General features: G+C 31.0%; 1 protein-coding gene across 1 annotated transcript in view; it reads left to right on the top strand.

Annotated features, from left to right (window-relative positions):
- Arc42 (Activator-recruited cofactor subunit 42) overlaps positions 1-11,948 on the top strand; it is a 108,035-nt gene that overhangs the window by 16,259 nt on the left and 79,828 nt on the right. The window contains exons 3-4 of the mRNA XM_014422657.2: positions 5,324-5,433; positions 7,994-8,145. Coding sequence (XP_014278143.1) covers positions 5,324-5,433; positions 7,994-8,145 — 262 coding nt within the window. The remainder of the gene's footprint in view (positions 1-5,323; positions 5,434-7,993; positions 8,146-11,948) is intronic.

Below are 11,948 nucleotides of genomic sequence, written 5' to 3'. Positions count from 1 at the left end.
ATCCCGGTGACAATTGAAGGCCTCATGTGATCGGTTATCACTGAGAATTCACTCTTTTAACTCTACTTGAGATAGTTCCGTAGAATCTTATTGCTCAATCTCTTTTTATTTTATGATTAACAATCTTACATTTTACATATTAACATATATACATTTTATACAACAGATCGTATTTTTATAATAATCAACTTATATACAATTACAGTTTCTTAGACGCTTGTAGTGCTGGTCCCTGGCGGGATATAGCGGTACTCCGTGCTCGCTGACTGTTACAAGTTCGACCATTAAATAAAATCCCAAATCCTTCTTCACCTAATGACTTACATCCTATTTCTCTCCTTTCCAACCTTTCTAAACCGTTAGAACACCTTGTTCAAAACCAACTCTCAAACTTCCTAGAAGAACATTCCCTCATCAATCCTCTCCAATCCGGCTTTCAAATTGGCTATTCAACACAATCCGCTCTCCTTAAAATAACCCACGACCCCCAAACTGCCATGGAAAACCAAAACCTAACTATCCTTATCCTCCTTTATTTCTCCAAAGCATTTGACATGGTTGACCACAACATCCTTCTTGACAAACTACGAAATCTTCCTCTATCCAACAGTGCTTTGCGCTGGTTTCAATTCTTCCTTTCTGATCGCTCCCAGTACGTAGTGGTTCCAGATAAACCACCATCATTGACTCGACCCCTTACCTGGGTTCATCGCTTTCCCCCACCCTTTTTGCCATCTACATCAATGACCTTCCCCTCCTTATCCAACATTCTCACTACCATTTGTACGCTGATGATTTCCAAATTTACCTTTCCTTCCCACCTTCTGACCTATTGGCTGCCACGGAGAAGCTTCTCCACCCTAAAACGTTTAAATTATCTTCGCCACCTACTTCCTTTTGAAACCCGTAGGCTCCTGGTTACTTCCTTAATATTCCTCCACTTTGATTATTGCTGTTTGGTTTACGGGGTGTCTCTGGGGATCTCGAAACAAAATTTAAACAATTAATTAATTGCTTTGTACGATTCATCTTTGGGGTCCCAGGGACGCTTCTGTCACCCAATTTTATGAAGAATTGAAGTGGCTTTACCCCTCCTTCCGTCATAAATATTTTCTTGCTTCCTTCCTCTACCAAATTATCCAATCCAATCCCATACCAGTGATATGTTGGATTGATTTGAGCGTTACTGAGCATAATCGACACTTATCCGGTGTTGTTGCGTCTTTTAATACATGCTTCCTATATGATCTCGTGGCAATCACTTGATATTGAATAGCAACCACAAATCCCTCTGTCTCTGAGAATAGCCTTCCAGCTTTTAATCATTCAACTGATCTGTCTTTGTCTATGGAGGCTTCGTTCAGTTGGCTATAGAATCTCCCATGCAGAGACTTGCTTTTCCCTTCTGCCAGTCGTTCATTTTGTGATACGATTGTTGATTCAACACCTTTGCACAGATTTAGTGCAGTTAATCCAGAGTCCAGAGATTATTATTATCCGATTTTTCTCACTATTGCGGGTTGAATGTCTGAGGTAGGGGAGCTAGAAGTCCAACCACCTTCAGATTTTGTTTATTTATTTATTTTTTTCAAATATTTAAAAATGTTCGCACTATACGTGCAGTGTCTAAGAGAACTGACTGTTGAGCCTCTCTTAGCACGTCATCATCATCATTCAACTGATCTCTGTTTGTTTATGGAGGCTTCGTTCAGTTGGCTATAGAATCTCCCATGCAGAGACTTGCTTTTCCATTCTGCCAGTCGTTCATTTTGTGATACAATTGTTGATTCAACACCTTTGCTCAGATTAAGTGCAGTTAAACCAGGGTCCATCCTTGTGATGGCAAGATAAACCCCTGTTTTTTTTTTTGTTTTTTAGAAAATATTGGCATAGGGCCTCTTCCTGTTTGTGGCAAGCTTCTTCAATATTTATCAAACCACGTCCTCCTTCTTTCCTAGGTAAGTATAGACGAGCTTTAGAAGATATTGGGTGGTGGGTCCGTTCTTGTATACTAGGCGATCCATCTCCTGTAGGCTGGTGTTCGACCATTACACTATGCCGAAGCTATAACTTAGAGCAGGTATAGTAGGTGTTGATGGCCTTGATTTTTTGCTTCCCGATTAGTTGGGTTTGAGCACTTTTTGTAGCCTAATTTTGAGCATTGTTAAAAATTCTTGTTGGATATCTTTTCGGGATATTTTGAGGTTCTGTTGCATGCCCAAATATTTATATAATTTATTTGCTTCAAGTTCCTTTATGTGCTCTTCTTCAGTAACCAGAATGTTTTGTTTATTAACCACTTTCCCCTTGGTTACATGGAGCACTGCACATTTATCAATGCCAAATGACATTCCTATGTCTCTTGTAAAAGATGAAACAGCGTCAACCATATTACTATTATTATAATACATAGGAACTGTTCGATTATAGGAAATTTAGAAAAACTATTGAATGTAAGCAGCTTACTTGGGCTTGGGCTCATACTTTAGCAAACTTACTCTACTTTAAATGATGTTCAATTTGGTTTTCTAGTATTGTTGGTAGTTTCAAAGATATGGAGCTCCAAATGAAAAAATAATTTTTTTGAACATTTTGGAACAGCCGCCATTTTTTATATCCCCTAACTTTACTTGGAAGACTCATCAATTTCTAATAGTAATTATATGTATTTTTCATTAAAGTAATCAAAAATTGGGATGAAATAACTTACTTTATTTCCACCGGGCTCTTTTACCAAGAAGCACATAAACCTGTTTCACTAACTCTTTTTTTCTCTACACACACTCCAATTCTTTTAATCATTATATATTAAGTGTTACTAGAAATTTCTTGGTATACTTCTAGTAATTGTTGGGAACATTACTAATACTCCTATAATAACAAATAATCCAAAGGAAATATGCTTGTAATGAAAATTATCATTTAAATACTGAAAATCTGTATATGATCAACTAGATTCTTCCAGACCAACTTGCCAAAAGTTGCTTTTAAGGTCAAATGTTGCATGTATATTTTGCATTAGAACATCGAAAAAGAATATCAGTACACTGTGGAGAGTCATAAATAGAAACAAGGCTTACATTTATATGATGTCCATTTAGGCAAATATGTTTAAATCATTTCACCAGAAACTGGATCCACGTTTTTCTTTTCAATCAAAATAATTGGTTTAGTGTAGGCAGAATGGTATACCTCAATTATGTCTTCTGTAATCATTTTCCAAAACTCATATTTTAGCTAATTCAATTAATTTTGGATTCAACTTTCTTGTTTATAAGGTACATTATTAGTTAGTTCTAGAATGTGCTCATAATTTTTGTATAAGGCTTGGTTATCGCCAAAAATAATTTTATTATCCCTCAAAATGTTTTTGAAATCAATTTACTGTTTTGAGTGCAAAATATGTCTAAATTCCTCGCAGATTTTATATATGCTATCACTTATACTGTCTTTTTTTCTAAATTTAAAATAATTTGTTATACAATTAATATTCACATTATTACCAGAATTAAAAATTTCAAATGGTTTTTCAGTTTTTTCTTCATTTGTTATTATAGTATATTAAAATGATTTATCTACCACATTAATAAAATTTACAACCGATAACTTTCTATCTGCATATTCTAAACTGATAAAGTCAGTTTCAAAGCTAATTACTGCTGAGTTGATTTTCAGGATATCTACACCAAGCATTCTATCTTGACTTGAATCTACAATATCTGGTGAATAAAAATTTGCATAAAAAAATATTCACCTATCTTGATAGGGATAAAAATTTGTCTATTGATTTAAACACTCTTCTTGCCCATCACAGAAAAAAAATATTAATTTTAATAATTGATAATGTTTTGAACTATCTGAACTCCCCATTAAATATATTGATAAAGGACTTCTTCAAATAGAAACCTCAGCTCGGCTATCATTGAAAATGGTATAAATTTTATTTCCAAAAATTTATTTCTATTTAAGATGATTGAAAACAAATTTTTCTAGAAAATTGATTTTCTTCTAAAATATGTTATCCTCAAATAAGTTATTTAACAAATAATCCCCATACATAAGAAGAGCATTTTACTTCATGAATGATTGGTGTTATGACTGTGTGTTGGCAGTCTTAAATTAATTGGAGCAATAAGCGGTTCTCTAAAACCTGAGGCTGAATAACTAGATTTTTAGAGTTTGGTGGTTAAGACATTTCATTTTATTATAATAGGGAACTATTAGGATTGAATCCCTTTGTAAATATATGATAATCAGAATTGAAATTAACCATAACTAGTGAACATCATATATGGGATCATACAATGGGAACATCATACAATGGGAGTTCATAACTCTCTGCTACTACTCAATTTTAAAAATCATTCAACAAATTTGAGCACTCTTATGTCAATAGTATTGATAGATTAAATGTTTAAAATATGAGAACAGTAAGTGAGTCTGACTCGAGGAAAAGATTTTTTCTAACTATTGCCTTTTCAACTATTGGAACTAACCTTATGAACAAAGGTTTTGGACAGCCTACTCTAGACTAAAATATCCAGTAGACATAGTGAAGGAACTCAACCCTTATTCCAACTTAACTTAACAAGGAAAATACACAACAGGTACTTACGATATGTTCGTTAATTTATTTTTTTTAAATACTATAGTTGTTCATCAATAAATTTTTATGAAGAACCAAAGAAACAATGAACAGATTTTCCCCCTATTTAAGGGCCAGGTCAATTAATTTTAAGCAAGATTGATTGATTGCTGGGTAATAGAGTTTCATTCTCCACTTAAATCAATATTAAGTTGGTATTAATGATTCCAAATGCATGTAACTTTCTTCAATCCATTTCCAAATAAAGAACTTTTGAAGAAACAATGTTTTGCCTCTCCTAGAAATAATAGTCACTGGTTATAGCCATTAATTCAGTAATTTTTTTTTTTGTGTTACAGCAAAGATCCCTTCGCTGACTCCATCGTAATAATTTTTATTTCCTTACTTTCATAAATTAGTGACAAGTGATTACTTGTCAATATCCAACATCATTGAAAACTGTGTACAAAATAAACTTCATAAAGAACTACATTACTAATATGAATAAATGAAGCCTGATATTCTACATCTGTCATTTGCATTGCTTTTCACTTTTTGTTTAAATTTCTACAGTTTTAATTATTTTTAACCTAACCTCATTGTTTATCCTTTTTAAACATTGTTAGCTTTATTTTATAGTACAAAGTTAACTGATTGAATACATGTTTGAATGTGAAGGCGAGAGAAAGAAACAAGGATTTATTTGTACATAATTAACATTGTTAATACTTATTTTAGATTAAAAAAATGGGTGAATTGGGATTAATGGCTATTTCAGTGCCAGAAAAGTATGGAGGCGCTGGATTAGACTATCTTTCATATGCAATAGCATTGGAAGAAATTTCTAGGTAATTAAGCATGTCATATTTTATTTCATTAGTAATTATGGAATGAATTGTTCTAAACTTTATATTTTTATGAGTTATATTTATATAAATGTACTAAGCCACAATAATAGCATTATATCCCATGATCAATTGGATAGCAGTAATGTCTACGATTTATTTAATGTTATAAAGTATAGATCTTAGGTCTGTCCCAACAAATGGTTTTGAACGGAAAATTGGTGTGTACATACTCAATACAGCTTTTCCATTCTGAAACCCATTTCGCATATGTGCCTACCAGTATTCTCTCAAATTGTTCGTTGGAGCAGACCTTTTTTAATGGTAACAAATATATATTACTAATTTGATTTTATTGGGTTTTATTTGTCTAATAATATATATGCATTAATTTAAACTTGAATCAATTTATTTATAATGCCTTTAATTGATGGTATTTTTATAAAATTATTATTATTAAATATTTATTAAAACGACTAAGGATACACCCTTATGAACCACAATTAACCCCATCTTCACCTTCACTTTCTCTTACTTATATATGAAATATTTACTAAGAGAAAGTATTGCAATTGTGAAAATTTCAAATTCATGTTTTTGATGTAAATGCACATTTTCAGTTCCCCTTAGTCCTTAGTGCATGGGTGTGGATTCGTGTGTATATAAGTGGGTGTATGACTGGGATGTTACAACAACTCTTTTGTTAAAAATTACCAACCGGTAGTATTCATCTAATTTTTTTGTGTATTGTTCATATAATCAATTTTACATTTCCTTATAGGATTTTATTAAAAATGGCTCTAAAAATTTTGATGAAACTTGATTTAACCGTAAATCAATGTAAAATTTAGTGATCTTTAATGTCAGACTTTTCTTATACTTAAATGCAGATTTCAAAAAAAAAAAAAAAAAAGTCCCTCTTAAAGAATCTTTAGTTTTGTTTATTTGCATTAATTAACTCGATCACATTTTTATTATTAATGACAAAATGGATAAATATTAACTATGAAAAATATTTTTCTGGAAGTTGTGTTTTCTATAAATAATAGTAGTAATATAAACTTATTATATACTCTTGGAAATATAGAGATTTAAAAAAAATAATATGTAGCACATCAAGTCATAAAAGGTATTGAAGAAAGCAAAAAAAAAAAAGATTTAATGAAAGATCGGTGAGCCCATATAGCATTAAATAAATGATTAAGAGCTGAGTTTAAATTCTGATGAACTTTTATATTTTTATGTTTCTGCCATACTCAAACAACAAAAATATTAATAAAAGTAATTATATAAATACTGTTGAAATTGGAGTTAGGCTCTCAATTAAAAGGCTCATTTGAAAAATTAGTGCAGGAAATTATTACTACTGTAAATAATACAGAAATATCTGTTCTGAAACAAGTGAGGATTAGTTTCAACTCAAAGTAGGGAGATAAGGGAATGTTTTGTGATGTGCCCACTGCACCAATATATATAATAATAACAACAAGACTTATCATAGTTTTATTCTATACCTATGTATATTTCACAATTTTTAACATTTTGACCTATTTTATGCTAAACCACATTAAGTCCACCTTTTAAAAAATAAAATTATATAGTAATAACAAAAACTTATTACAGTTTTGTGACATACTGGAAGATTGCTGATTATCATCATACTGGAAAATGTATACAATAAAAATGTGATAAGTTTATTGTTATTACTATATAATTTCATTTTCAAAAATGTGGTTTACCATTAAACTGGTGGGGACATGTGTATTGCATTGTACCATTTTGCCGGTCTGTAAAATCTTTCCATGTCACCATAGTGCTCATCATAGTTAGTTTTTAATTTCACTTAACCTATATATGAGCTATATAATCTTTATAAAGTCATTCTTAGTGTTCCATTTAAACAAAAGACTCAAAACTTATGGCAAATTAGTCATGCCAGCACCTAATGTGGCCAAGAAAACAAAATGCACTCACACTCACTAGCGAGCCTTGACCAGAGGCAGTGTTTTTTTCCTCCACCTCAATTCTGCTACAAATTATGAGTGAATACGGATACTGCTGAAGAGCCCTCCGGTAGCGGAGGAGAGAGTCGACAAAGTGAAATGGAAGGCACCAACAGAAATCATTAAAGCATGGAGTAAGTCCACATCTTTCCACATAATTAACACCATCCTCGTCATCATTTAACCTCAGTCAAAATTAATTATCTCTTGCAATAAATGTTCTATTTTGGCCACCCTTGTAATAACAACAGATTTAGTGTTTAACAATTCTCTCTTATTCAACCAACCTCTATAAATAAATTCTCTTTCTGTCACCTTATGCTTTATTTCATTCAATTAATTAGTGAAGGAGTGCCTGGTATTGAGCTGAAGGCTTAGTATTTTCAATATAAGTTGTTGTTATTACTATGTAATTTTATTTTAAAAAAGCTGGGCTTAATGTGGTTTTTAAGTTAGTCTTTTTTATTGATATTTAGTAATAAAAACTGGATCCTTTTAAAAAAAAAAAAAAAAAAAAATATCAAAATAAAGTTGTTTATAATAATCAATATTTTTCTTAGAGGCTGTGCTTCAGCTGGTGTAATAATGAGTGTCAATAATTCATTGTATCTGGGACCTATTTTAGCTTTTGGTAGTGAAAAACAGAAGGAACTATTTATAAATCCTTTTACTGATGGCTCAAAAGTAGGATGTTTTGCATTGAGTGAACCAGGTAATTTGTGAAGAGGATTTATTCTTTCTATGAATTCTTATTTATTCTTTAATTCTTAAAAATAATACTCAATATAATTTGTTTAGAAAAATCAATAATTACAACCCTTTTAGATTTATATTTAAATATTTTATTAGACTGAGTCCTTGATATAGAATGTATTTTTGGTATAGAATTATATATATACTTATCTGCCAACTTATCACTGGCAATAAATACATAATATTAAAAAATTTTATGAATAATCAAAGGAGAAAAAATGGAAAATTGAGAAATCCGATTCAAACAGGAAAAACCAAGAACTCCTGATCTTTCCTGATTGTATTACCGCTTTGTTATATTTTGTTAAGCTGTTGTATTCTTGGCAGGAACAAAATTTATGTTTTATGTTCCCATCTCAAGAAAACCTCAGAAAATAACAATTTTTCATTTGTAATTTTCACCTTACTTGATCTTAAGATCTATTTAATCACAAAAATAGCTATAATTTCAATACGAGCTGATTTTATTTTCAAGTTTCAAAACCTTTATTAACTTAACTAAATTTTCTCTCAGTCTATTTTATTGTTGTTTTGGTTTTAATTGATTTGTTATTCAGCAATATAAAATTTCTACCCTTTGCTTTTTTAAACTAATATCTGACTAAAATGATTTTATTTGGAGTAATAAGTGTTGACTTGTAATTCAAGTATGATCAAAAGAAGTAGAAAAAAATACTACTATGACTACCCATTTACTGATATCAGTCAGTTTAAAGCTTAGGTATATTATTTTAGTTTGCTAAAAAAGGGCTCTATATACAGCTATACTTAAATGTTTGAGTGGGTGTTTTCATATTCAATTTCCGAATAATGAAAAGCTGTTCCTGTGAAGTTATAAGGAACTTATTCAGTGAAAAGATTTTTTTTTTTTTTTTAATTCTGTTCTCGAATATATAAACTAGAAAAATCATGACAAAATCACCCACCTATTCTGTAAGAATGTATGCCATTGCTTTTTAATCCAAGAGAAGAGATAAAGGATTGTAAACTTTAGACTTACATATTTGACTGCCAACAGTCATGTCTACTATGAACGCAGACTCTATCTTCAACAGTTTTGAGATAATTGTTGCTATCTACTACCTTCAGCTGTATGTAAAGCCCTTTCAATAAATATTACTAAATTGATAGCCATTTTATAATTATTTCACTTCATTTTTTAATTATCATATTGTTATAACCATCTTAACCCCTTGGAAGAAATAAATTAAAAAATAAACAAAAGGGATAATTGTTACAGTCTATCGGTATCAACATTGGTGAGTGAATCCTACCAACTGTACATATAATTTCAACAGTTAAAAACAGTTGTTAGTCTAATACTGAAGTCAATATTAATGAAAATATGAAGCAACAACCATGAAACTATTGATATTTACACTCCTAGAAAATATTATATCAGAACCAAAATATACAAAAAGTTAAATTGACGAAATTGAAAAGACTAATTTTCCATTAGAAGAAAAAATAATATAATAATATGCAATGTACCTGAAAAAGAAGGTAATAGTTTGGAAAATGTAATATACAAAGTGAAATCAATATCAACAGGCCATGGTCAAGGACAGATATTTTTCAGCTGCGTGTGAAAAGTAACCTTATTATTGTTTCATTATTGTTATTGCAAACTTGTTAGTTTGCCCATAAAATAAATTGCTGTCTTTTGTTGATTCTTGGCCCTGTATCACACTACAATTGGTGTCAGAAGCATGATTTTGGGTAAGAAAAAAACAATTTTTTTTTCAGAAGCATGTAGCTATGGGAGGGCATCCAAAAATGAGACCCCTGACTCTGACTTTATATTAAACAAAAAAAAAAAAGACATTGTGTAAATCCAATAAGTAGTGTTCGTCGAAGTTGGAAGCTCCAAATTCTTTCAGCAAATGTTTGTGGTAGTTATAAAAGATTCTGTGATTCTAGGAATTGATTTTCTGGATGCCCACTAAGTCTTACTGAACCTCAACCAACAGACTATGTCGATAAGTAATGGAGGGTTAGTTATAATTGTTTAAGAAAGGCGCCCCCTCACTTCTGAACAGAAATTCATGATGCCATTTAGTGGCAAAGATAAGCGGTAGGAGGCCTGGGCCGCCATCTTGGTCCCCCCTCCAAAAAATAGGGGGTCAGAACCAATAGAGTAGCCATCTTGACCTGTACAGGGGAAGAAAGAGATAGAACATTTCAAGAAGGTTTCTTCTGATAACATTCATGAGGAAGTAAAACTTCACTCTCAGGCGAGAGAGGCGGTGGTGGCAGAAGGATGAGGAGAAAGAAACAAGAGAGAACCCTTCTTGCATCCTAACATTCACACCAGAACCAACCTTCAAGATCCAAGAATATCTTAACCATGTAATGAAATTATAATTTATTAAATTAAATTCTAGCCTATGAAAAATCAGTAACAAAATGGCTAACCACTCAGGATTATTAAACAAAATGGCCTCACTTAGCCATCATACATTACTTACCCCATTAATAGCATTAATAGAATCAATTGCTTAGATTGTAAGCAAAGTTACTTTCATTGGCAAATTTTAATAGGAATTTAATTTATTCCAATACCATTTAGTGATCTTAATTATTGATTTTCTTAATGATTAGTCTCCTTTCAACCTATAATATGAAATTATATTCTTTTGTCTCATCACTACACTTTATTATTTGAAAATGTGTTGTAACTTACTAAAGGTTTGTTAGAATCTCTTCTGTAAAGCCTAGTTTGTTTTAGTATAATTCCTTTTGTTTAGCATAGCCGAGCACTTACATAATTATCTCAAAATTTATTATCATGTCAATACTAAAAATTTGTTTCTCATTTGAGAAAAAATTGATATGAGGATTGAGATAATGTTCTTTATTGATGAAACTATTAATAACAAGTGATAGAATAATTGTATCATCACATTCATTAACTAGGTAATGAATGCAAATAGGGTTGTAATTAATGGTCAACTTTGAATCACCTCACAATTATAATGTGTGTGTGTCGTTCTCTCTTAGACTTCGTACAGTGAGGATCGCGGTCTCCCTTTGACGAGAAACAATAGAGCTATTGTTTGCCACATTTCCGCTCAAGACTGTCATCAACAGCTAAGCCTTCTTACCTATTTACTTTTATATTTTCTTTATATACTTGATGCATGTATTAATATTAATAACTAGAATCACCATTTAATTAATCTAAATTAGTATATATACATATTTAGTTAACTCTAGTACTTACGTAACATTACTTTCAAATATTAATTTTAATTACTTTAAAATTTTAATTTTTATTTATATTCCTATTTTAGTTTATTTTATAACATAAGCAACACATGGGGGATCCTCCGGACCCCCATGATCTGTCTAACCCAGGGACTAAAATCCGTGGAAGAATTAAACATCCCCCTGACAAAATTAATCCCCAAAGAGCAGAAAATATGCCGACATATTTAATAACCAAAAGAACAGATCAATGGGATTTTAAAAAAATTTCTCCATTTTTTATTCACAAAGTCATAACCAACTTGGTGGGAAATGTTAAAAATGTGAAAAAATTGAGAGATGGCTCTTTATTAATACAAACAATCAATAGTCAACAGTCAACAAAATTACTATCTTACACAGACTTTGGTGGACAATTCCCAGTTCAAATAACACCGCATAATACTCTTAACCATAGTAAGGGTCTTATCCGATATTATGATTTTCAATATATGGAAATAGAGGAAATAAAAAAAGAATTAACTCCAGTAATTAAAGATATAATTAGAATAAAAT

The sequence above is a fragment of the Halyomorpha halys genome, unplaced genomic scaffold, assembly GCF_000696795.3.
Source record: "Halyomorpha halys isolate HHAL.00 unplaced genomic scaffold, Hhal_1.1 Scaffold22.1, whole genome shotgun sequence".
Lineage (NCBI taxonomy): Eukaryota > Metazoa > Arthropoda > Insecta > Hemiptera > Pentatomidae > Halyomorpha > Halyomorpha halys.
This window is presented reverse-complemented; position numbering and strand designations above follow the sequence as displayed.